At 35.1% G+C, this 25,981-nt stretch overlaps 1 protein-coding gene across 1 annotated transcript in view; it reads left to right on the top strand.

Annotated features, from left to right (window-relative positions):
• The window catches only part of LOC145663182 (juvenile hormone esterase-like), an 83,223-nt gene extending 66,252 nt beyond the window's left edge, over window positions 1–16,971 (top strand). The window contains exons 9-10 of the mRNA XM_081729515.1: window positions 12,934–13,066; window positions 16,660–16,971. Of these exons, the coding sequence (XP_081585641.1) occupies window positions 12,934–13,066; window positions 16,660–16,840 (314 nt within the window). The 3' untranslated portion in view covers window positions 16,841–16,971. The remainder of the gene's footprint in view (window positions 1–12,933; window positions 13,067–16,659) is intronic.
• Window positions 16,972–25,981: the final 9,010 nt, after the last annotated feature.

Raw genomic sequence — 25,981 nt, 5'->3', positions numbered from 1 at the left:
TATTGTCGCTACCACATTGCTTCACTAACTCAATACGAATAATCTATACATTAAAATGCTAGGTTTATATAAAGGATTTTATAAAATAGAGGATCTGCCCTTACAACAAAATCTTGAAGCCGTACGTCATAGTTTCACCACCCCTACTCTGCCCACTCCGCCCAATAGGATCGAAATGTTTTGAGCCAACAATCATGGCGGAAACGAAAGTAGCTAATCAGACGATGGCGGAAACGAGAGTAGCCAATCAGACGTGTCTATGCTCGGTTGTTTTTTGGGTTCATCGATTTAGTAGGATGAAGATACATATGGGCAGATCCTCTATTGATAACATCTTTGGTTTATATGTTTGTGGTCAAGAAAAGTTCATATGTTTATGGACGTTTATATGTTTGTGGTCAATTCTTTTCACAATGATTTCTCGAATAGTACAAGCTCCACAAAGACGCCGTTTTCACTAATCGATTTCAAATTTTGTGTAGATTGTTCACTTCTAATTGAATATTTTTTTAAAACAATGGCCGTAATTTCGTTATTACGTTTTCAGTGGTACACTGGAAGTATCGAAATTTCAAAGTATAACCTACGAGTTATACATTCCAACACCACATATGTGTATATGGGGTTAGTATATCTCTCCGGCGTTTGTTTGATGGTCAGTGCCTTATGAACACCATATATCACTGGCATTATAATTAATTTTGTGCGTAATGTATTTGCTTATTACATACTACATGCAAGAAAAAAGTGAACACTGATCATACATGAATTAGAAACTCCAACAGGAAGTAGGCTCACATTTTACAAACGGACCGAGATATTGAAAAAATAATCGAAAAAATCTCCCCTCTATGGTACCCCTTGCCGATTTTTATGACATCTTTTACTCGTGTCTGTAAAGGGATATGCACAGATGTTGTCAGGAATGACAAGGAGTTTTATGCTCATATGTGAATGATGCGCTATGTAGAGAGCGCAGGTTCAGCTCGTACCTTTTTAAAATGCCTTCAGTAGATGATCATTAAGTTTTCTTTTGAATTACTTTTAGTTTGAAATATTTATTCTAGGAATTCTGCTTTCTATAGCTTTGGTTATTGTTCAAGTATATTTTTGTTCAATTGCTGTTTTAGATACAAAGTATCATTGCCATGGAATTATCTTTCACTCATATTTTTCAAGTTTATTTATATATTCATAGAATTTGAATTGATATTTTCTTTGAAATGAAAACTGAAGCTCTCCTGGTTCAGTGATGAATATAGTTATTCTCGGGCAATGAACCAGGTGAATTCCACGTCATCCAACGTTTCGAGAATTGACAACATAGTTCTCATCTTCAAAGTAAAGTATGAAAGACCAAAAATAGAATCCTTTATTATGTGGCCAGGTGCTGGCACAAAGGTGAAAATCAAATTAAATCTTTGAGTTTTACGTCCCACGCTTATGCCGATTAGGCTAAAAGGAGACAGTGATGATGAGTAATGAATGAAATGATGGAATGAAGAAAGTGGGAGGAAACGGGAGAACCCAGAGGAAACCCACGCACACGGTGTTTGTGCACCATAAAGTTCACTTGGCGGGGGCTGGGATCGAACTCGGGACCTCACGCATCAGAGGCGAACGCTCTACCACTGAAAACCCACGTACACAATTTTTGTTAACCAAAAATCCCATCTTGGTGTGAAGAAATAGGCATATACAGATGAGGCAAAATCATGTGTCAGTTCAGCGTCAAACGGAAGAAAAATGTGTAATAAAATTAGTATATTACTATATCTAAAATATAGTTTAAAAATAGTGTTATAATAAAATTATATATATATATATATATATATATATATATATATATATATATATATATATATATATATATATATATATATATATATATATATAATATATATATATATATAATTTTATTATAACACTATTATTATAACACTATATATCAAATAATTTGTTCATTCGCGTGCAAGTAATACTTTTGTTAATAAACTATTGAACGTGAAGGACAAAGATACCGGTCTCATATTAAAAGAATTAAAAACACGTGTAATCACGTTTAATACTTTCAGTATGAGTTCGCCCTTCAAATTCAATGGTATATTTATTCAGTGTCAAAGCTATTAACTTGAAGTGATATAATGAAGCAGTGTTTAATGAAACAATGGATTGATAGATTTTAATTATTGGACACATATAATAAGCTTGATATTCATTACTAATAGATTTTGTAGTTTCTATCATAATTTTGTTAAGCGAATTAGTTCCCTTTACAATCAAACCTAGGTGTCGCCAGTAAATTAGTTATGATACATTCATATTTTTGTGTCAATGAACATTGATGTAATCCCATCATCTTCCAAATTAAAAAGCAAAGAAAGAATCGTTCAATAACAATGTATTGTAACTGTAATTTTCCATGACATGACGAATAATTTGTTACATAGATATATTTAACTCGCATCAAATATTTGGAAAGTCTGGGAAATAACTATTTGCCACTATAATTCACTTATAACAGCATGATCATGAGAAGGAGAACTAATATGTACATTTCAACGAAAGGAAAAAAAACTCAAGATTTAAAACTCCCAGTTTTTCCACTATCATTCAAATGGTATAAAGTACCATTAATACAACTTTATTTTGGACAATTATAGGGAACAGGCCATTTTGAATCTATGTTTGGGCCAAACTACACGGCATTTTACAGATGCCGAATGGAATGGAATGGAACAGTTATACTCTGATATTTGTGACGATACAAAAACATTCACTAAATAGATGTAGAAGATGTGTGGAATATTTACATTCCTATGGATAGTGCATATTTATTTTTAGGAAACGATATATGAGAATATAACACCTGAATACTTTCACGTATTAAGCGCGATATAGTTAAATTACTTAAAATTTTATTATTAGTAGTTTGCCCTTTTACTAGTATTTTTACACTTTGAATTACGGTTGCCAACTTTTGAACATGGAAATACCGGATACACTCATGGAGTACGTATATTCTTAAGATAACATGATCACTAATCAAAAATGTGAACAACTTGAAAATATGAATAACTTCACATAAAATTGAGCGATTCGGAGTTCGAGTTTAATACCTTTAGCTACTTTTCAAGCATATATTAAACTTTTTTATTCCAGTTTTGGTTGAGTCGGCACATGTAATTTTAGTAGTCTACCATCAATAATACATTGTATTTAAAACAGAAAAGCAACTATAATTGGCAATATAATTATAGCATTCACAAAACACACTTGAAAAATAAGTCTTACCAGCTTCGCTGGGGCTGGTAAAGTCTCATAGTGCTTACATATTTTTACCGGATCTGGATACATTATTTAATTGGAAGATGTAGCTGAGGATGGAGCAATGCTAGCTGCGCTCCTGAAAATGTACTGTTGTTGATCTTTAGCAGTTTGGATAAGTTTAGTAACTTTTCCTGCCTTCAACTCTTCAGCAAAACCCGAGGACAACAGGTCAATATCAAAGCGAATTATAAGCTCTGCTTTAACCATGTTGATCGACAAACGATTCCTTTCGTCACCCCAAAGTAATCTGAACAGAACAGAATACGACTAGTAAGAGGAAAAATTACCGAACTTCAATGTCGGGTTTTAGGGTTATACCGGACACCGGACAAGGAGATCATAAACCGAACTATAAGGTAAAATAGTGGGCAGTTGGCAACCCTGCTTTGAACTGAAAAATGAAATAAAATGAAATCTTTGAGTTTTACGTCCCACGATTATGCCGGTTAGGCTAAAGGAGATGGTGATGATGAGTAATGAATGAAATGGTGGAATGAAGAAAGTGGAAGGAAACGGGAGAACCCAAGGAAACCCACAAACACGATGCTTGTCCACCACAAGGTTCACTTGGCGAGGGCTGGGATCGAACCCGGGACCCCAAGCGCCAGAGGTGAACGCTCTACCACTGAGCCACCGCGGCCCTGCTTTGAACTGATGTTACTAGAAGCACAGTGATGGTTTTACGAGGGTGGGAGGAAATATAATTTATGAGATTACTGGCGAAGATGGGATTAACGAGTATTTAAGATTGCGATTAATTTTACTCTTGCCGTGATTATTTTACTAGTCTTTTAAGCTACTTAAATGTGGTTGGCTGCACTACTACAACCGATTTATGGACAGCTTGACAGCGTACATACATACTAACATTATAATAGTGGATTAATATACGAACGTACTAACATTACAATAATAGAGTAAGTACGGACGTACTAACGTTACAATAGTCCTAGTTGCATAATTCTAATAATTGTGCTGCTAACAGCTATTTATAGCCTATTGCGTGTTCATATTGAACATTTGAACGATAGTGGTTGTATTACTGGAGTCTTATACACTAGGTACACAAACTATTGATTTTTCTGGTTCATTGAACCTTTTTAGCAAATGATTATCACTGGTTCGGTTTCCAGCTAATAAATCGTCTTACAAAGAAGTTAGTACTTCCTCTCTTTTACTAAGTTTTCCTCCAGCATTTGAGATAAAAAGGTAAATTTACATCGTTGTTAGATAACAAAATTGCTTTCTGTATTTCTTAACTTGAGAAACGATTCGCGCGCCTCCTTTGAAAGTAATGAATGGGCTTTTTCTTCCGTAGCATCTCAAGTTCAACGGTACTTCTCAAACAACAGCGATGCTTAGTTGTTACGTAAAATTTATTACGTAATTCATTAGGAGGATGGCGTCTGTAACTTTAACGGCCTCCAGGTTCGTTTGTCTCATCCTTTCTTGGTGTGTGGCGAATGAGAAATTTTTAACACCTGAACCTTCTATCTGCCCATCTTCAGGTATTGGTAGTAACGTTGTCTTGATTTGACAAAGTGAAACAATAGTTTGTTGTTTTCGTTTCTTTGTATCGTACCATTTACACGTTAGATATGCCAGGACTGTGTCAGTTAGGAGACTTAAACGACAATAGCTTCTGTTAACTACCAGTGTATAATATACAGTGGATAATATTTTGTATCCAATACATAAATAAATAACCTCTTGAATCCTTGGGCAAAATGATTTTCCATAGGATCATAGGGCCTATCGAGTTCATTAGGCAAACCACAAATATTCCATGCTTTGATAATCCACTTTTACGAGTTGCCTCGCGTGTAGATTTTTTTTCGACTTTGTAGTGATTCCGCTTACAGCAGTAGCTAACGGACTACCCTTTCGTGTGAGCAGTCCCAGGTTCGATTCCCGATAGTAACACTGGGTCGGAGAGGAATAACAGTTTCAGGCCAGCCATCTGAGTGAGGGTTTTCCTCATTCACATCAGGAAATACCGGGAAAAATACCTAACACGCAGGTCCCTGGTCGCTTCATTCCTGAATGTGCTCGCAAGGGACGACATCCTTCATACGTGACAGGCTTAAGACCATTGATTCCGCTAATGCTCAAAAAAATATATGAAATAAATTTCTAATCTGCTAATAAACATTTCTTGAATTCTTGTCACATTATTATCCTATAGTGATGCAGATGGGCGGCCACTTCTAGAGTCTTTTACAGAGCCTGTGGTCAGTGCCGGATGTACGCCGTATGTATAAGCTAAACCAGCTATAGCTTAGGCTACCACTCCCTTGGAGGCCTCAAAAAATTAATAAAAGGAAAAAAACTCGATGTGCATTTCCAAAATATAAGGGAAAACAATAACTAAAATAAAATCTACATATAGCAACAATGCTTCGTGTTATATAGGCTCTTATGATGTGAGTAATGGGGTCCTTTCTGCTAGCCTGCTTCCTAAAATATCACTAGTTTCTTCATTTCTGTATATAGGGTGCCTGGACACACAGAGGGCCCGGTTACCTTCAATAACTCAGGACCCCACGAAACCATAATCCGCCTCTGCCTGTGGTCATTAACTTTGTAAGATAGTTTTTAATTGGCTATGAAAGAATTATAGCATTCATTCCATTGACTATATACTACCAGTTCTGGACTAAAATGATCCTTTTCAAAACTTCATATCACGCAGAGATCTGAATTCGCTCATAAACGTAAAGCGGCCCGCACATTTTTTACATTGCGTGTGCTATTTCGAGCGGTCAACGATTAAACTAAATGAAACAAACAATGTGAAATTTTAATAAATGCTTTATATAATGTCATTGTTTTCAACATGAAATTAGTGATATTATAATTTTTATGAAGTATGAAAAATATTTAGTTACTTTTCACCCACCCGACAGAAAAGAAATTCAAATAAAATAACACAATTGAAATTAGAAGTAAATGTTCCTGCGTCCGAGCCTTTTCCCGCATTACACTATAGATTGGAATTGTGTTAAATCTAAAACCTCTAAGTGGTTATATTTAAATTTATTATGTTTTTTTTTTTTTTTCGTCTACCCGTTTAGTTTCGTCTACTGGTTGCGCCATTTCGGGAAAGTGTGGCATTAGGATTGCAGAGGCTACAAAAATTGTGGATGGTGGAAGGTCTAGGAGGTTTTCCTTTATTCATTCATTATTTTAAGTAAATAACATATATACAGTAGAGATAAATTGGAACAGGTGCAGCGTTGCCAGACTCACAGCTCGGAATTATTCCAAAACCTGATCGAAATTATGCTAGATTTGGTCAAATTATGCTAGATCCTCATAATTACTAATTCAGGAGTTTTAAAAGAAAAAAAAACGAAGTTGAGATACGATAACGTAACTTAAAATACGCAGAGGGCAAGAATGCGTAGATAGAACTCAATACTTCACGCATCAAAGCTTTAACTCAACTAAACTAGTGCAGTCGTTGCCAGACTCAATGGCGTACATATCGTATAAATGAATGCAAAATGTTTGTTTATATATTTTGAAAGAAAATTATCTCGCAGCATAAGCACAGTTGGGAATTGTCTGCTGGTGGGCAGATTTTTGGTCGGTCTCGGACCTTTCATTTCAGGAATAAAGATGGTCATGAAGTCAGAAATAAAGATGGTGAAGTTGTCAAAAAGTTGGGAGGAGAATGGTCCCCATAGCTCCGCCCATGCCTTGCAGTTAGAGGATTAGAAAACCCTGGGTGGAGCAAAAAAAAAAAAACCCAAAGCCGTTTCTAACTTATCTCGGAAAATGAGATTGCCTGTATGAATCAATGGAAGAGGATACATTTCTGCCGTTCTTTTTCTTCCCACGACCAACTTCTTTCTCATCTCCAGGTTTTACGGCTTTTTGATAAACTTGCTGAAATTATGCTAGATTTGGACAGGATGCTAAAGACATGCAAATTGTGCTAGAACGCTGAACAGGTGACATAAATCTAATAATAATAATAATAATAATAAGAACAACAATAAGAAAAGATATGCATGAAGTCTTATCATGTTTTGCATTAACATGCAATTTATATAGATGTCAGTGTTGAAATGTAAGTATGTTATGGTGTTTGGCGTAATAATAAACAGAAAAGCACCTTCATCTCTTGTATAATCGTTCATTACTATTTGTTCTAAAATAATTAAATTCAAACAGTATACTTTTTGAGTTGCAGCTAAGTTGTAGTTGTAACAATTTTAAATCTGGAAATAGCCTGCGCGCTAGCGACATCTATCAGCTAAGTAATATCTTACCAATAAGAATTAGTGACGCGCACTGAGACGTTTCGTTTGAGTAATTAGGATAGTCTCTGGAATCTAATATCATCGCCTTTATGACAAATGGGCGTAAGTTCCAAACTTTGAATTTTCGAGATATTTAGCCCAGTGCACAGTGGAGTAAAATCCCAACAAGCCGGTCAAAAGTTTAAAAAAAAAAAAAAATGAGAAGCTTGAGATCTTGGGTTGTACAGTAGAATGTTTGAAGAATCAAATTTCGTTAAAAACAACCGTCCTTTTGTTATACCTGCGGACAGTGACGTATTTAGGGAGGTTTGAACAATCTCCCACCCCCCGAAATAAATTTTAGTTTCTTGGATTCCACGTACAACAGTAATCCTTCTTACCATTTTTAAGAATTTCATTGACTTTCCATTTTACTATGTTCTTTGTTCAGAAATAATGCTGTATTTGTCAAATTCCATGTAAGAACTGCGTTCCATGTAAAAAATAGGAAAATTTGCAGGAGACGTGAAGTCAGAAATGATGTGGAGTTTGTATGTGATGTTTAGCTGTGTAAAGCAGTAAAGTTATGTTTAATACGAGATAAGATATATTGAAGTGAATAGTATTTTCAAGACGCGGAGAGTTTTGATGATTCAGCAGCGTGGTAGTCGTATAAGATGGAAGGGGGCGCGGTGGATAAGTGGTAGAGCTTTCACCTCCGGTGCTTGGGGTCCCTGGTTCCATCCCAGCTCGCGCCGTGAGGACCTTGTAATGAACAAACACTGTGTTCATGGGTTTTCTCGGGATTCTCCCGTATCCTCCCACTTTCTTCATTCCACCATTTCATTCATCTCTCATCATCACCGTCTCCTTTAGCCTAACTGGCATAACCATTGGACGTAAAACTCAAAGATTTAGTTTCATTTCGTATAGGATGTCGGATCGGTGCGTGAATGTGATATTTCCGCATTGAGTTGTACGCAATTATATAAGAATAATGAAGAGAGTCTACTAAATTTTTTTTATGAGAACCACTAATTACTGAATTTGAGTAATAATTGAAGCTTCTATGAGAACAGGGTCTAGTCGCTGTTCTAGGGTAACTAAAAGCTTACCGGGCAACCTAACTTAAATTAAGGTAATCAAACCTAATCTAACCTAAACTAACCTAACCTAACAATTTTTAATGTTTTAAGTGCTTTTTTGTGGGTTTGAAACTGAAGGGGCAGCTCTAAACTTAAACCAAAACAAGAATAAGTAAGACTCAGTATGCAACAACATTTAAGTAATGTAAATAATAAAGTTCATAAAATTAATTAAAGACTCAGTTTAGAATGAAATATAAGTAGCCTAATGAAAATGATAAAGTTTATACAAAAGTTACCCGACGTCCTTATAGCTGTAAATAAGTAATGAGATGATCTCAAAATGTAATGTAACTAGTTTTCAGCCTATTTGAAAGATTTTTGAAAATGGTCGCCATATTGGATCCGCCATTTTGAATTTTAGAATTCTGACTTCATAATCGTTATCAACGATTTCAAATGTCTGCGTATTTTTAATATCATGCAAATTGAACAATGGTTTCATATTTTGATCAGCTTTTTGGGATTTCACCCCATCATGCAATGGTTTAAAATGTGTTATTCTTTCACCTGACACACGCACAAAATAACATATAGTCTAGTAATATATAAAATATATAGTAGTATATAGTAGTATATAAAATAAGTCTAGTAGAATCGACACTTACAAATTAGTACTAAATACTTTATATATTGACGTAAGGAACAGATTGGCGCGTACGCCTATATGTCAAATTACAATTTTTCAGTGTATGAATTACTGTTCTCTCCCATTATTAATAGAGTGATGTGGAAATTTCCATTTTCGTTTTTTTCAATTTGCAGTTTGTGACAGTGAAACGAAAGCAAATGGACCTTTTAGTAATTTCTGATGCTGTTCTTGGTCGTCAGAACTTTGTTAAGAATTTTTTAAAGTTAAATTTTCCTTAAAACATAATCTGTGTTCGTAAAATATGAGTAAACAGTATCGATAATGAATGTCCTAGTAAGATGACAGGACTTGACATAAATGTGGTATCATCAAATGAAACAGAGAGCTCCTTCGTGGCTAAGCGGTTAGCGTACGCGCCTTTGGCGTGGGAGACCCGGGTTCGATTCCTGGCGGGAGCTCATGTGGTTCGGATTCCACGTTAATCAGTAGGTCCACGTCTCATATAGCCTCGCTGCTGAACGGGACGTAAAAACTCAAAATCACCTCACCTCACCTCAAATGAAACAGAAGCATTTAGGGGAATGATAAGTTATATAATGATGCTGAGACAAAAATGCATTGGCCACAAGAGAAAAATACTACCTTGGGACTATTATTACAAGGGAAAATTATAAGGAAAACTACTATTCAGACAACAAAATATTCCATTAATTAACTTAAAGATATGTGCGTATACATCTATAAACAGTAATGAAGCCAAACTGTAAAAGAAGAAACATCTTTCGATCATTGTATACATCCAACACAGAAGACGAAATTAGACTACATTTATTCTGATGATTCTGAAGATCCTCTTTTCTACAAAATTCTTAACACTGTAAGTGCCAATCTAATACTTTTCATTATTGTCTTCATTGCCGTATCTCTTGAGTCCTAATCAATTTTAAGTAGCACAGACTGCAACAGCCATCACACATAAAAATCATCAAACAACGATGGATGTGTTGCCAACCTTCAATAACAGAAGGTCTCTACTCTTAACACATTGGAAGTGAAGATGAATCTATACCAAGTACTTCAAAAAAAATTACGAACAATACTAAATAGATTGTGAAAATAGGAAGAAATTACTTATACAGTAGAAGAGTAAAAGCAGTTAATTAATAACTTCTCTGCGAGCTGCAACGAAAATCTTCGTCGATAGTTTTACAGGAAGGTTCATGCCAGTTAACATTTTGAAATCTTTCTGTAATAGTGATTCGTGTACAAAAAACAGAAAAAATTGTATTTTCATCTCAGTTGAAGATTGCAAGCTTATATTAAGTTTCAGCGAAACAAAGAATTTACAGATGCGAAAGAAAAAATATGCCATGTTAAATCTGTGAGAAGAGAACTGACTTCGAGAAGATTAAACATTCTGCTCTATTACTTATACCTCAATAATAGAGTCGTACCAGTATGTAGAACTATGTTCTTTGACTGCTTAAGCATTTCAGAGAAGGCTGTGCACGGCTTTCAAAAACAGAAACTCACAAGGTAACATTAACCTGACATACCAAGCTGTCGAGAAATTTGAGCCAAATCAGTTTACATTCCTTTTAAACTAACCGTGCACAGAGTGAAGGAGGTTCTACTTACAACGCTACCGTACGTTAAGAATAATTTCACTTTCAGGAGTCATTTTCACTCCTTGTCAATTATTTGCCTATTTTGTGATTAGCTCGCTTGACACAACCGTACATTATTTAGAACATACACATTGAACCTTCACAGAAAACATTTATGCTTGATTTGTACATTAGTTGGAAACAGGAAACAGTAGACTGGACTACGAACAAAGAAATAGTGGTAAGCAAAGAATCTCAATGTATCAATGAGAAGACTAGTAACTGACTGAATCTTGTTAAATACATCCTTAAATGAAACGTTTTCTATGGATTCCATGAACGATTAAAATGAACGTGATAAATAAATTTACCTGTGTGTAGGTGTGCAAACATTAACATCAGTTAATCGACAAAACACTTTTCTAAACTTCTATACAGAATTGCTACATCCCTAAACAGAAAAAAATCAACTATAATAATAATAATTCATGGTATTTACTTGTAGCACTAGATGTTTAGAAACGTGATTTGTTTCTTTTAATTGCTTAAGAACGTTTGTGAACCAATAGTAATATTGTACAATTTAATATGTAAAACTTCTCTGAGAAAGAATATTTAATCATTTACTTTGTGGTAGTTTTTATATTGTAAGGTTCCATACCCTCACGCACAACAGCCACATGTTTTTACTACGGACACGTGTTATTATATTCAAACATAAACAATAGCAGACGATGGAAAGACACGAATACGATTCGGAAAAACTATGAAGAATTCCGACTTCCCCTCATGAGTTCTCCCTCCACTAGAAAAGACGACCTCAAGAAGAGGAAGATATTAATTTATCGATGATCACTCATCCATTAACACCTTTTCCATGGGCTATGGAAAATTCCTTTAAAACCACATCCTAAGGTTGCTATGAGCGAAGGAGAATTACTTTAAACACCTTCTCCCGGGGTTGCTTTGAGCGAAGGAGATGTCCTTTAACCACGCATCCTGAGGTTGCTATGAGCGAAGGAGTTATCGTCGATACCAGTCTGAGACCATTACGAGCTAAATACAATTGAACCTTTATTCCAAGGCCACTTTCGTGTACCAAGGATATTTTATTGAACACGGAAAACATTTAGAGACTTACAAGAACTTTATAAAATCCTTTATAAGACTTTATAATAAAATGTGATGGGTTTAAATCCCGGTTTCGTTATTTAAGACTCTACAAAACAGAAAATTGCAATATATTACATTGTATCTTCGTTCTTATTCATCTTAAGCTAATAAACAATACAATAAATTAGTTAAGACATTAGAAAAGAGAAGCATTATTTGTTATAAAGGAAAAACCTTGATTGATTCACATATATTGCAATCCTAACTATTCCCAAACCCTTCTAAGTCCAGAGGCGGATCCAGGGGGTTGGGGGCAATTGTCCCCCTCCCAGAGAAGGAAACTTTCTTATTTTATATATATAAATAAAGCCCATCCCAAAGTTTGGAGCCCTTAAAAGTAGCAGTATGACAACCCATTGCCCCCCCCGAAAAGTCGGTCCAGGATCCGCCCCTGTCTAAGTTGATTACGTTAACGTAAATAATCCATCCAGCAAGGATCGTAGATTCAATGAAACCTGCAGACATATCTGATAAGAAGACGTATCTCCATTTCCCGCCTTTTTAAGTACTTAAAGTTTAATTTTAAGTTATGCAAAACGAATTTTGGAAAACAGTTTTTTTTTTTCATAAAATAATCAATATTTAACTTCGTAGCTATAAGTATTTTGCATTTCAAGAGAAAACGTTAAATTACTCGGTTTTCTTATAAAAGAAAATTCTGTAGCTTACGTCTCTGTCAAAAAGGCGAATGGAAAAAATCATATGGTTTTTACATTTTATTTATTTATTTATTTATTTATTTATTTATTTATTTATTTATTATTTATTTATTTTTATTTATTTATTTATTTATTTATTTATTTATTTTTTATTTATTTTTTTTTTTTGCTTTTTCCTAGGTGTTTGTCATTTCGATGAGATTCCATATTTGTTCCAATGTCCGCAAGTCTTCCCGATCTTAAAGAGTGGCGACCCAGAGGAAACAACGGTTCACAGATTTGTGAAATTATGGACAGACTTCGCTAAAACAGGGTGAGTATTTGCCAACGAAATAATTTTGAAATATTGATATATCACATAACAACAATAATCAATAGTGGTGCTAATAGTTCACGAAGAATGTTCATTAATTCAATAAACAAGGTCTTTTTATTTCAACAGTGGTGTTGGTGATATTGTAGATTACAGAGTGTAATGGGTTGTTAATATAATTCAGTGCTGCCACAATCCTCGCTCTTTAGTGGGATGAAAAATAGTACCAAATTGAAACCAAAAGGGCTGAATTCATTATTTTATACCAGTGTAATACATGGCTCTGTAACACGATACTAAAAGAGGTAAAGTTCTAGAACACTCTCCCCCCTTCCAAGAGTCCAAATCAAGAAGGTGCTCTTTTAAAAATAATGTTTTAAAAACATTCAAATAGGAGGACCCAGTGGCGTAACAATGGCCTTTGGCGCCACTAAGCAAAATACCTAGTAGCGCCCCCTCACCCACTTAATAGACCAATGTATAACATCTGTAACTTACGCGTATGCGACACATCCCACATTTGACTAGCTTTCGGCAGTGTTGCCAACATGAGATTTTTCTTTCCGCTAAAACATAGCTAAACATTCGCTAACTGAAAAAAAATCACGCCTACAAAAATATTGTAAGTAATATTGCAGTCGGTACTTAAGATCAGCTTCAATAATGTTGAGAGTAGAGCCTAAATATGTCAGTATTGTCCTCATCCATTTAACACTACGTCATCTCAGTCAGCATCAGGAGGGGACAAAGGCAAAATTTTCACCCTGCCAATGAGTCTTTGCCCCCCCCCCTTACCTAGTCCTAGCCTATATTTTACATTTTATTACAGTGATGTTAGAAAATATGTTAGAATAATTAATTTTGGGGTGCTCGTTTGGGCGCCCCTGACGTTAGTGTCGCGGGTAGTTGCCCGGTTTGCCCAACCTTTGGTGCTTGGAGAATTTGTCGTTATTGTTGAAAGTTTGTTGCGCAGGGGAATTTTATTTATAGTTAGTAAGCTCAGTACATGTAATATAGGACTGGTATCGTATTAATACGGTAATAATTAATTACCAGCAGGATTAATTTCTTAATCATACAATTCTGTAACCTCGACGAGTTTACAGTAATGCCAATAATTTGATACGTAAATGTAATAAACTGCGAGAGAGGGGGGAAGGAATTTTTATCCTTGCCATGTTTGAAAATGAAGACCACGAAAACTTGGGGCACCATTTATATAATTTGTTTCTTTTTTTTTAATTAAAAATATGGGGTTCCCCCTAATATACCGAAACGTCCTGCGCCCATAGGCGATGCCTACCCTGCCTACCCTATTTCTACGCCGCTGGGAGGATCCCAAACAACCGTGGAAGTAGATGAAACTTTTCTCACACGTAGGAAGTATAACAGAGGCCGCAAATTAAAAGAGAAAACAGTTATCATCTTCGGTATGTATTGCAAGGAAACCAAACGCGCCTCTATTTCAAAGTGGCCATAAATCAAAACGGTATTATGGCCATATGTGAAAAAAATATATATAAAACGAGAAACAAATCAATCATCCCGAGTTCGCTCCTCATGATGTCACACAATATGAGTAACGTGAGATGTAGGAAAAGTCTTACTGACACTTTTGAAAATGTGACAATTATTTGTTAAATGGTGCTGAATTGGGTAGAATTGTACCAAGCGTGGCAACAGTGATATAATTATAAAAAAAAAAGTAAACGAATAGAATTGTACAGATGTCAGGTAGATAGTCCGACTACAGCGCCGTAGTGGCAATATATGGAACGACATCTATTCGAATTTTTCGTCACGCGTTATAAGCTTCAGTTGGGAAGCTGGAATCGAACTGGTCGAAAAAAAAAAGGGAGTTTGAGTTAGTGAATAGTATATTTCATGTTTTGTATAAAGAAATTGTTAAAACAATTGTTTCGTGAGTGTAAAAAGGAAACTATTTGATAATGTGGTAGATGCAGATAAATTGCATTGATGAGTTTTAATGCTTAACATACTTTTCTTGAAATAAGTGTGGTTTAATAGGTTGTTTAAAGGAATGTACTTTGGTTTCAGAATTTATGATTGATCTTGTATTTTAATAGTGCTTGCTTAACTTTGGTCAGTTAGAAGTCGAACATTTTGAATGCTATTAATATTTGAAGATGTAGCCTAGTTTATGATTAGAGAATTTTACAACGGTACGTTGTATATTGGTATTGTAAATCTGTATTCACTTGTAATTTTGGGTTATAAGTTATTAGACTAGCTGTTTTTAAGATCAAAAGAAGAGAAAGAATTATTTTTAAATAAGATATTTCAAATGTTCTAAAATATCACGATTTTGGATAATAGGTTGTCAGGAGCAACCAGATAAATAGAATATAAATAAATGGAATCAGAAAAGGAACGAAGTTTGTGTTATTATTGGAATGATTCAAGTTTAATTATATAAAAGGAACCAGAAGTGATTTTGTTTTTATCGTTATAATTTAAATCGAAAGGTATGTTTGTTCGCTTGTCGTTGAACCAGTGGTAATAGTGTTATTTGTTGCAATTCGGATAATATATATATATATATATATATATATATATATATATATATATATGGGGGGGTATGTAATATAGGGTGGCCCAATTTAATCTTTTCACTGAAATATCTCGGAAGCGGTTGAACATAAATAAACTGAAAAAAACTCAAATAGGAAATACCATAGAGCAAATCGAATAGTGATATCGCGGTGCCCCCCAGGGCCGCACTTAGAGGGAGTCCGGTACCCAACTTTAAAATTTAAAATGGAAACATGGGGCGGGTGACACCTCGTTCGATGGATCTTTAAAAACTAAAAGCAATGTGGCAAAAGATTTTTCATATCGGTCACCGTATTCAAAATGGCCGCCAAGATATGTTACCTGTATGAGATAAAACGTCCAGTACCGCTAATATGAAAACGGTTGGAGGTAAATGAACAGGATGTAAGAGAGTATGTTCCTATATGTAAGCGATATTAGGGGCCGCGGTGGCTCAGTGATAGAGCGTTTACCTCTGCTGCATGGGGTCCATGGTTCGATCCCAGCTCGCGCCAAGTTATCTTTGTGGTGGACAAACACCATGTATGTGGATTTTACCGGGGTTGTCCCGTTTCCTCCCACTTTCTTCATTCCACCATTTCATTCATGTTTCATCATCACCGTCTCTTTTAACCTAGCTGAGATAAGCGTGGGACGTAAAACTTAGATTTTATTTCATTTTTTGTAAGCGGTATTGTGTATTATTAGAAAAGTTTTAACAGTATAATTAAGTACATTTTAATTCCATTTAATAAATTTTAATGAGCTTCAAAAACATATGATTTATTAGTTATATAAGGATAAAATAATAAAATATAAAAATTACATTTTTGACATTTTTTTATGTAAGTTTAGTGCTGAATCTTTGCATGGTTTTCAAAATATTAAAATGTAATAATCTTAAGTATTTAAATCGTGCTTCTTTCAAAGCTTTTTATTCATTCAGTATATTAATATTATATCAAAGTTAGATGCCAAAATTTACAATAAATACGAATATTTCTAATGTGCACATACATAATCAATTTATTTAATTGCAGGATACCAACCCCTGAAAAGACTGATTTGATCCCTATTAAATGGCAGCGTGTTACACCGACAGAGTTCAATTACTTGGAGATCGGAGACGTACTGGAGATGAAGAAAGACTTGCATAGCAAAAGGATTATGTTCTGGAACAACCTTATTAGTACAATGGCAGCTGCAAAAGATGAACTATGAAGACGAACATAAACAAAGAATTAAAGCAAAAGGAATTAGTTGATTATTGTAGGTTTTGTTTTCAATTTTGTAAATGATTCTATTTTTTGTTTTGTATATGCTGTTTGAAAATAAAAGGTCTTTCTAATTAACATTGGTTGTACGCCTCTTTCCTCTTTAAAACAGTAATCTCCGACTGGTTGATACCTGGCGTGATTAAGCAACAGAGAAATCCTAGAGTAAAGGAAAGAAATGGATGAAATAGCAGAATGTAATATACAAGTGTTGGTGATGTATCAATAGTGACGAAACCACTTGTAGTGCGCCAGCGAAACCATCAGAAGCGTTACCCATATTATAATTTGCATTTCATCTTTGCATTATCCTAACTCCAAGTTCTTTGCTTGCTTCTCCTCTCCATGTAGTTTACAGCGAACGGAAACAGTAAGCTGTGACGTTATAGAGCATCAGTTGGAAATTATTATTATTATTACTACTATTATTAAGTATTTTTGCTTTCTGGCAGGTCCTGGGTCTCATGAGTTTTATTTTAGGTTTGGGCCTGGATCTTACGCGTTTCTCCATCTTCAGCTTCCTCTTTTAACTCCCAATATTTTCTTCTATTCTTTAAATCATCGATCAGTTTCGTTCTTCTTCTTCCTATTCCTCGCTTTCTTTCCATCTTTCCTTCTATGGTGGTGTGAAAAAGACAATTTCTTCGCAAGATGTGTTCAATCCAATTAATTTGCCTACAAAGGATGGTGACTAAAACGCGTACTCTCCTCTCTTATCCGTTTGAAAACAACATTGCTTGTTGCTTTCTCTGTCCATTTTATCTCTTACACCATGCTCCTTACATCATATTTCGTAGCTCTCTAAATATTTCTTGTCTAATTTCCGTAGTGTCCGAGTTTCTGAATCATACAGTCCAATACTCCATACATAGCACTTGGCCAACTTTTTCCTTAGTTTAATATTGAGCCTGCTGATTAAGAGTGATCGTTTCTTGTTGAATGCATTTTTAGCCATGGCAATTCTTGACCTGATCTCTTTGGTGGAGTAAGAATCTCTCATCAAAATACTTCCCAGATACTTGAAATTATTGATCTCTTCAAGTTCTCTTTAATCTACTCTGACACGTAAGGGAGCATTTCCACGGAATATTCCCATGACTTTCAATTTGTCGATGTTGATTTCCACTCCCTATAGTTTCCCAGTGTCAAATATTTTGTCAATTATTTCCTATAATCGTTCTTCAATTCTAGCTATAATAACTGTACCTGATCTTGTTAATTATCTGCTTCAGATAATGTTATTAGCTGTGTTTCTTTAATTACAAAGTGTCCTAAAAGAATCGAGTGCCTTACCCAAATCAATTATCCTTCAAAGTTGTATGATTAGGCTCTGGTTTTGGCTTCTTTTGAATTGTTGTACTATTGATTCTTGAGACGCAGTATGTTTTCTCCTTGTATATGTGTTTTATCATGTTAAATACCAGTGTTAACATATGTGTTTGTTGTTCGAAATTCTTGAAAAGAGTAATAATTTTCTTTAGTTATTCGTTGATTGAAGATTAACCTACACAGTCTAAACTGTTTGTGGTAGCTTATTCCAATAGCGCATTCATAAGATCAAATAAAGAAGTTTAACCCTTTCTTTAGTATTACAAACACAAATGACAAGATTTAGGAGGTCTTCTCCATAGAAGGTAACTAGAAAGTCCTGTCTTTTCTCAAAATGTACATATGTTTCTGTTAGAAGATATGAATCGCTGATTTGAGAAACGTCAACAATGTCAATAATGCCGTAAGTCATGACGCTTCTCACCTCAGGGACACTTGCAGCACTCAGGGACAGTTCGATATTACACGAACTATTAGCATGACTTCTGCCATATCACAATCCAACCGTGTGGCTATCCTTCAAGAATCAAAGCTGATTGTAAACCCATTTTCGGCATATGATTGACTTATGACGTTTCTCAAATCATCGATTCGTCTTACCTGGGATCTCGTGACGAACATTCGTGGTGAACACTACCTTTCTCTTCCAAGAAGAGACATGTTTTCCAGGATTTTTGAACGATATCATATTGAACTTCCTTTAATGTTCCTTTAATGTTAATCTTTCTATTCTATAATATTATTTTTGTCCCAAAGACATATCAACCATCTGTAGAGGATGGCGCGGAGCCGACTGATACATTTCAACGTTCAATATTACGCAGGCGCGATAGCTTAAAGTGGTTAGTGGCTGGGGGATGGAAAGTGGATAGGATTCCAGTTCATAAGAACACTGCAACAGTTAACAATGGACTTTTAGTGTAATGTCAGATAACAATGAAATGTCTGAACGATCTCTGCAATTTAATAACCGAATTCGTCTCGTAATAAATACGAACACAGAAAACACATTGTTCAATGCTCTAACAATCCTGATAACTATTATGGTATTCCTATAAAATGGCGTCCTATTCTCTTCCAATCTTCAACCTGTAACCCACTAAAAGAAATCGCGCCTGCGCAATCAACAACTTAGAAATATGTCAGTCGTCTCGGCGCTATCCTGTATATTTCCCATTAAATATATCTACGTGTCCCTCTTGTGAGGTTTCGATTACGTAACTTCCTTACATTCACCCGTTACTAAATATTGTGAGTTTTTTCATTTTGTAACTTCCTTACACTCGCCCGTTACTAAATATTATGAGGTTTTCATTCCGTAAGTTCCTTACATTTACCCGTTACTAAATATTGTGCGGTTTTTATTGCGTAACTTCCTTACATTTACCCGTTACTAAATATTATGAGATTTTCATTGCGTAACCTCCTTACATTTACCCGTTACTAAATATTATGAGATTTTCATTGCGTAACCTCCTTACATTTACCCGTTACTAAATATTATGAGATTTTCATTGCGTAACCTCCTTACATTTACCCGTTACTAAATATTATGAGATTTTCATTGCGTAACCTCCTTACATTTACCCGTTACTAAATATTATGAGGTTTTCATTCCGTAACTTCCTTACATTTACCCGTTACTAAATATTATGAGATTTTCATTCCGTAACTTCCTTACATTTACCCGTTACTAAATATTATGAGATTTTCATTGCGTAACCTCCTTACATTTACCCGTTACTAAATATTATGAGATTTTCATTGCGTAACCTCCTTACATTTACCCGTTACTAAATATTATGAGATTTTCATTGCGTAACCTCCTTACATTTACCCGTTACTAAATATTATGAGGTTTTCATTCCGTAACTTCCTTACATTTACCCGTTACTAAATATTTTGAGGTTTTCATTGCGTAACCTCCTTACATTTACCCGTTACTATATATTATGAGATTTTCATTGCGTAACTTCCTTACATTTACCCGTTACTAAATATTATGAGATTTTCATTCCGTAACCTCCTTACATTTACCCGTTACTAAATATTATGAGATTTTCATTGCGTAACCTCCTTACATTTACCCGTTACTAAATATTATGAGATTTTCATTGCGTAACCTCCTTACATTTACCCGTTACTAAATATTATGAGATTTTCATTGCGTAACCTCCTTACATTTACCCGTTACTAAATATTATGAGGTTTTCATTCCGTAACTTCCTTACATTTACCCGTTACTAAATATTTTGAGGTTTTCATTGCGTAACCTCCTTACATTTACCCGTTACTAAATATTATGAGATTTTCATTGCGTAACTTCCTTACATTTACCGTTAATAAATATTGTGGGATTTACGTTGCGTAACGTCCTTACATTCACCCGTTTTAAATTTTTGGGTTTTCATTGCGTAACGTCCTTATATTCACCCGTTACTAAATATTGTGAGGTTATCATTGTGTAACTTTCTTACACGCACCCGTTTATCATTTTCCCATCACTTTCAAAATACACATAATAATAATAATAATAATAAACATAATGATTTAAGTAAAATAGTTGAGATTGCTCCAAGAGTATTGCGAGAACGAACTTAAAAAGAATTAATTTTTCTTATTAACTTCTACAGGTTTTATACGAATTGTTCTATATACTTTATTATTATACCCATTAAACAATAATTGTAATATAGTTATCCATTTAAAATTTCCTTGAGTACTCAATTTTGTCCACATGTATTGTTTAGGTTCTGTTAAAACGCTCTACCATAGGTTGTTTTATGAAGACATATGTTCAAAATGGAGGGCTTAAAATTGAAAAATTCGCGAGATATCATCTCTCTATGACTTACGGTTCTCAAGATATGACTTTAAGGAAATTCGAACGTTTTGGCCAATATCTCTTGAATTTTGAACTTTTTGGGCCAATATCTGGGGAGCGGTGGCCAGTTGCCAGTGACCACCAGTTACTATTTGGTACTAAAATGTTCACCACCCTCTTAGGTATTGATTAATACCAATATGATCTCTCGTATGACTTACGGTTCCCGAGATATGGCTCCTTAAATCTTCCAAAATCGGAACTATTTTTTGGTCAATATCTCGGTAATGGGAAGTCATAGCGATATGATATCTGTGTTTATCAATACCTAGGAGGATGATAAACAGTTTGGTATGAACATTAACCAGTGGCCACTAGCCAATTGGGCATTGGCCGAACCAGTGGCCACAGGTTACTGCTTGGTATCAAGATATTTACCTTTCTCTTAGGTATTGATCAACACAAATATCATCTGTCTATGACTTATGGTTCTCGATATATGGCTTCTTAAAATTCTCGAAATCAGAACTTTTTCGGCCAATATCTCAGGAACGGTAAGGGTTACGAGAAAAATTCGATCATTTTCTCAGATACTTTTTAATGTTCTAACGAATGGAGAACTCAAAATTAAAAAAAAAAATGCAAATAACACAGACAGACAGACAGACGTAGATAATTCAGTAACGAACTTTTTAAGTTCGTTGAGAACTAGTAGATGGATCTCACAATGCTCAAAATCTCAACTAATTACAACTCATTGCTCCACTGGACACACACACATTCAGTAAAGATATTGAAGGTCACTCTCGAAACATCGTCCTCATCAACGATATTATTTGCTCATCTCCCACAATAACCACTGAGTAGCACGTTTCAGTTCCCAGTGACCCCGGTCCCTGAATACAGCACAGTTGATTGCTTCAGTCGAAGCTAATGACGTAGAAAGAAACTCAGGAATATTTCTGAGTAATTTGACAAAAAAGTGAAAGTTTCTAAGTAGTTGGACACGTGTAACTGGATTATACCTTGTTGTGTGAAATATAAAAACGAAAAGCGCACACATCATGAAGAAAAATGTTCTCAAAATACATTCTCCTTTGCTTAACATGTTATTTGTAATCTTTAGTTACAGCCAATCGAATAACGATAATAATGGCCATTATGATGTTGTGTACATTAGCCAGAATACAAATGTATTCGATGTCTCGTCGAAACTTAACTGCATCATACAATGCTATTTTTGTCCTTCGTTTAACACGGACTATAATGTGGCAATAATAAGACTGAAATAGGCGTCTTTCCATTAATGGACTAATCTCGTGTTAAGTCGTAATCATTTTGGGCCAATCAATAAGTTTTCTCCTCTGATCAAGGAAAATGTCAAAAGACGAAGAAGAAAATATCCACAAAAGTGGTATTGCATTTGTCTATTCTTGGATGACGTTTGGAACTCTTTTTTTTTTTTTTTTTTTTTTTCATGCTAAAATCTGAATACCATTATTCAGTGTCACTATCTTAGTGTTTGGTTTCCTTTCAAATTTTACATACTCACATGTTCACAAACAGAAAAGTCCACTGTGAACAATGCATGCATGTAGGAAGTGCATTAAAAAAAATAAATTAAAAACTTGGAATATTGTGTGACCAGTGGACAGTGTCGCCTCTTACTTGCGAGGAAGGAACTAACTCTGAAATTGACGTCAGATGTGTGGAAATTTTGAATCTCACTGTCGGCTGGCATATATGTTTTAAGTCTTGGGTGCAAAGATGAAAGAAATAATAATAATAAACAGGAAACTGAATGTTAAAACCGATTTACTCGTCATTTGGCCTGATTCCCACTTTGCCTAACACTTTATCAGCTGTCATTGACAGATACACATCGCATCTGTCAGTTTAGATAAAATGCCAATTCCCATTACACCTAACGATATTATCTGAAAGGAAAAACCCTCTTTATAGAAAATCTGACAGTGTTGTCATAAGACATAATATATATATGAGGAAATAAAGAAATGTCTTCGTTTCGCACTCTGTCTTTCAATACATTGAACCTGTTATTCAGGCTTATCTATTTCGTTTTTGCTGTTTTCGATATAAGGCAGTACGCATGCAGAAATCAGTACATAGTTATCCGGTAACCACCAAGTTGTTCTATTAATTTCGTAGTAATTTCTTCTATTGATTGTAGTAATTTCTTTAAGTTATTTTTTGTTTGAAATCGATGTGTACGTTTATAAGTATGGAAACATTTGTCAGATCTTCTATATACGGGATATTTCTTTTCTGATAAGATCGTTAGGCGTAGTGGGAATTAGACCAAATGAGAATTGGCATTTCACCTAAAATGGTGGATATGATTTTATCTGTGATTGATAGCTGATAAAGTGTTAGGCAAAATGGGAATTACCTAAAGTGAGAAGACACCGTCAAAACCTAGATACAGTAGTCCAAGAAACTGAAACAAAATATTGGTTTCATTTAAGTTACTAATATCTACACTAGAAACAGAAGTAGTGGGAAGGTATGAACTAGGGTTAATTTCTTAGCGGATCTTGGGCGAGGAGACGCAGTGGCTTAATGGTAGAGCGTTTACCTATTGGAGTCTTTGGATCGACCCCAACTCGCACCAAGTTGGCTTTGTGGTGTACAAACACTGTGCGCGTGTGTTTTATTTGCTTGGGGTTCTCCTGTTCCATTCCAATTACTTCATTCCACCATTTCATTCATTTCTCATCATCACCGTCTTCTTTAAGGCACACGGCATAATCGTGGTACGTAAACCTCAACGATTTCATTTAATTTCATTTGTGTTTACATAGTTATGAACTAGTGGTTTGTATTTACAAATTTACTTGTTCTTGTGTTCCTTCGGTAATTCAAACTGAAACTCTATACTAGTACTAAAAGTTCAAAAGTTAAATAAAGTAATCACTGATGTATTTTGTATTGTAAAAATTGTACCCCATTTCATTTATCGGTGATTAAATTAGTGTTTTTCAGCAAGACAAGATCTTTCACAAGACATTCATTTTGAGAAAGAAAGCTACGAAATTTACTAACAGGGAATCACCACGAAGAGTAATAACTACGGAGCCTGATATTTCTAGACAAAGCTAGGTACAGTGACATAACGAGGTGTGTTTAGAAAGTAAGGTTACAAAGCCTGCAGTGAAACGTGTATATATTACTTAATACAACAAATAGTCAACAGATAGTGCATATATTAGGTTATTTTTCGACGTAGTCTCCATATCGATCGAGGGAGCATAGTGATGACGAGTTTGAAGATTCTCTCCTGATAAAAACCCTGCCCTGCATTTTCAGCCACGTAGACACGAAGTGTTTCACCTCCTCGTCTGAAGCGAAGCAACAAACTCCTTGGTGGTCCTTCAAGTGCAGGAGCAGGTGAGAGTCGTTTGAAGTGAGTCCTTTACGTGAGCTGTGTTGAAATCTGTTTATGTCGTGCTGGGTCAGCCACTGCCACTGCACTTCTGGTTGATGACGTTTTCTCTACCAGCCGAAAACTTTCGACACCATTCTGCGACATGATGATGAGACATTAGTATCTCTCCCTAAACCTTTATCAGCTGCAAGTGAATTACTGACACGTTACATGTTTCGCCCATAGAAATCGAATAACTGAGAGGACTTCTTCGCGAGACCATTTTCGAAACCACTCCGCGTTTGTGTTTACTTAAAAATAGCGCCATAGGGGCGGGTGGCTGAAACTGTGCACAGTTGCTAACTCCATGTATTAAAATTACCACACACTCCTCATTCCTCTATAATAGACGAAACTCCAGAAATGTTTGTCTTGAAACCTTAGTTTTTGATCCTCCCTCGGATCACAAATTATATATCGTTCAATACAAGTGTCATCATAAAAGAAACAAATGTGACGATACAACTCTGCTTTTCTCTTTTCGAGATATATCACAAAATTAATTCAAGAGGAGATAACAAAAAAACGGAGTATTGAAGTTCATAACATATGAGTAATAGCAAGTTTGAAATATTTTCCATTCGAAAAAGGAAGTATCAAATAAATTGTATCGTTTAGATATACCACCAGTCAAAAATAATCCAGGTATTAAGAATTTAATTAACTGAACATCAGAGGATGATATTTAAAGCAATAATATGAACCTGCTTATCATGCATGAAGAATCTAGTATGGAAATCTCTAACCTCCCTGTGTCATTTCACTATTGCGTATAAGAGAGACATGCTGGTAAAAGTAACATCCAACTTTCACTAGCAAAATTTAATTGAAAGCTTAGGAAGAGATTATTACATAATAGAATTTCGGAAAACATTGAAAATAATTTATAGAGGAAAATCATTTAAGAGAAAATGGTTAGGAGATTAGTTTTTAAAAAATCTACTCTTACATCAGGAAAATTTTAAATATTTTATTTTAGCCATTGCCTGTCCTTACCATCAAGAGCAGCAGATTATGTTTTAATAACTAAAATTTTTCTTACGTAGCATTTTTTTAAAAAAGGGAAAATATTGAGGAACATTACACGAGATATACGAGGGGATCTCAGAAAGTAAAGGGATTTTTGCAATTTCTCGCACCAGGTTTCGGTAACACTGCTAGTATTCAGCGCTGAATTAGTGTCGTCTGCAACACTTCTTGCAACGTGTCACTCTTATTTCGCGTTTTAGTTGTTGGAGTGTAGCAGATCCTTAAGCATGGCATCTCCATCGACTATCTGCACCAAGCAGAAAATGAGGCCAGTGAAGCGCAGTATGGTGATAGCTGTTTATCTCGAGCCAACATCTACGAATGGAGAAAGCGTTTCAAACATTTAAGAACTTCTTTATGTGACGAGAAAAGATCAGGAAGGTCATCGGCGTCTACGACTGAGAACAATTTGAAAGTCGTTGAGGGTATGGTGATGGAAAACAGACAAATCACAGCTGCCG

This window comes from Thermobia domestica, chromosome 10 (genome assembly GCF_964235325.1).
Source record: "Thermobia domestica chromosome 10, izTheDome1.hap1.1, whole genome shotgun sequence".
In the NCBI taxonomy this organism is placed as follows: domain Eukaryota; kingdom Metazoa; phylum Arthropoda; class Insecta; order Zygentoma; family Lepismatidae; genus Thermobia; species Thermobia domestica.
The sequence above is the reverse complement of the archived record's forward strand: the minus strand, read 5'-3'. Positions and strand labels throughout refer to the sequence as shown.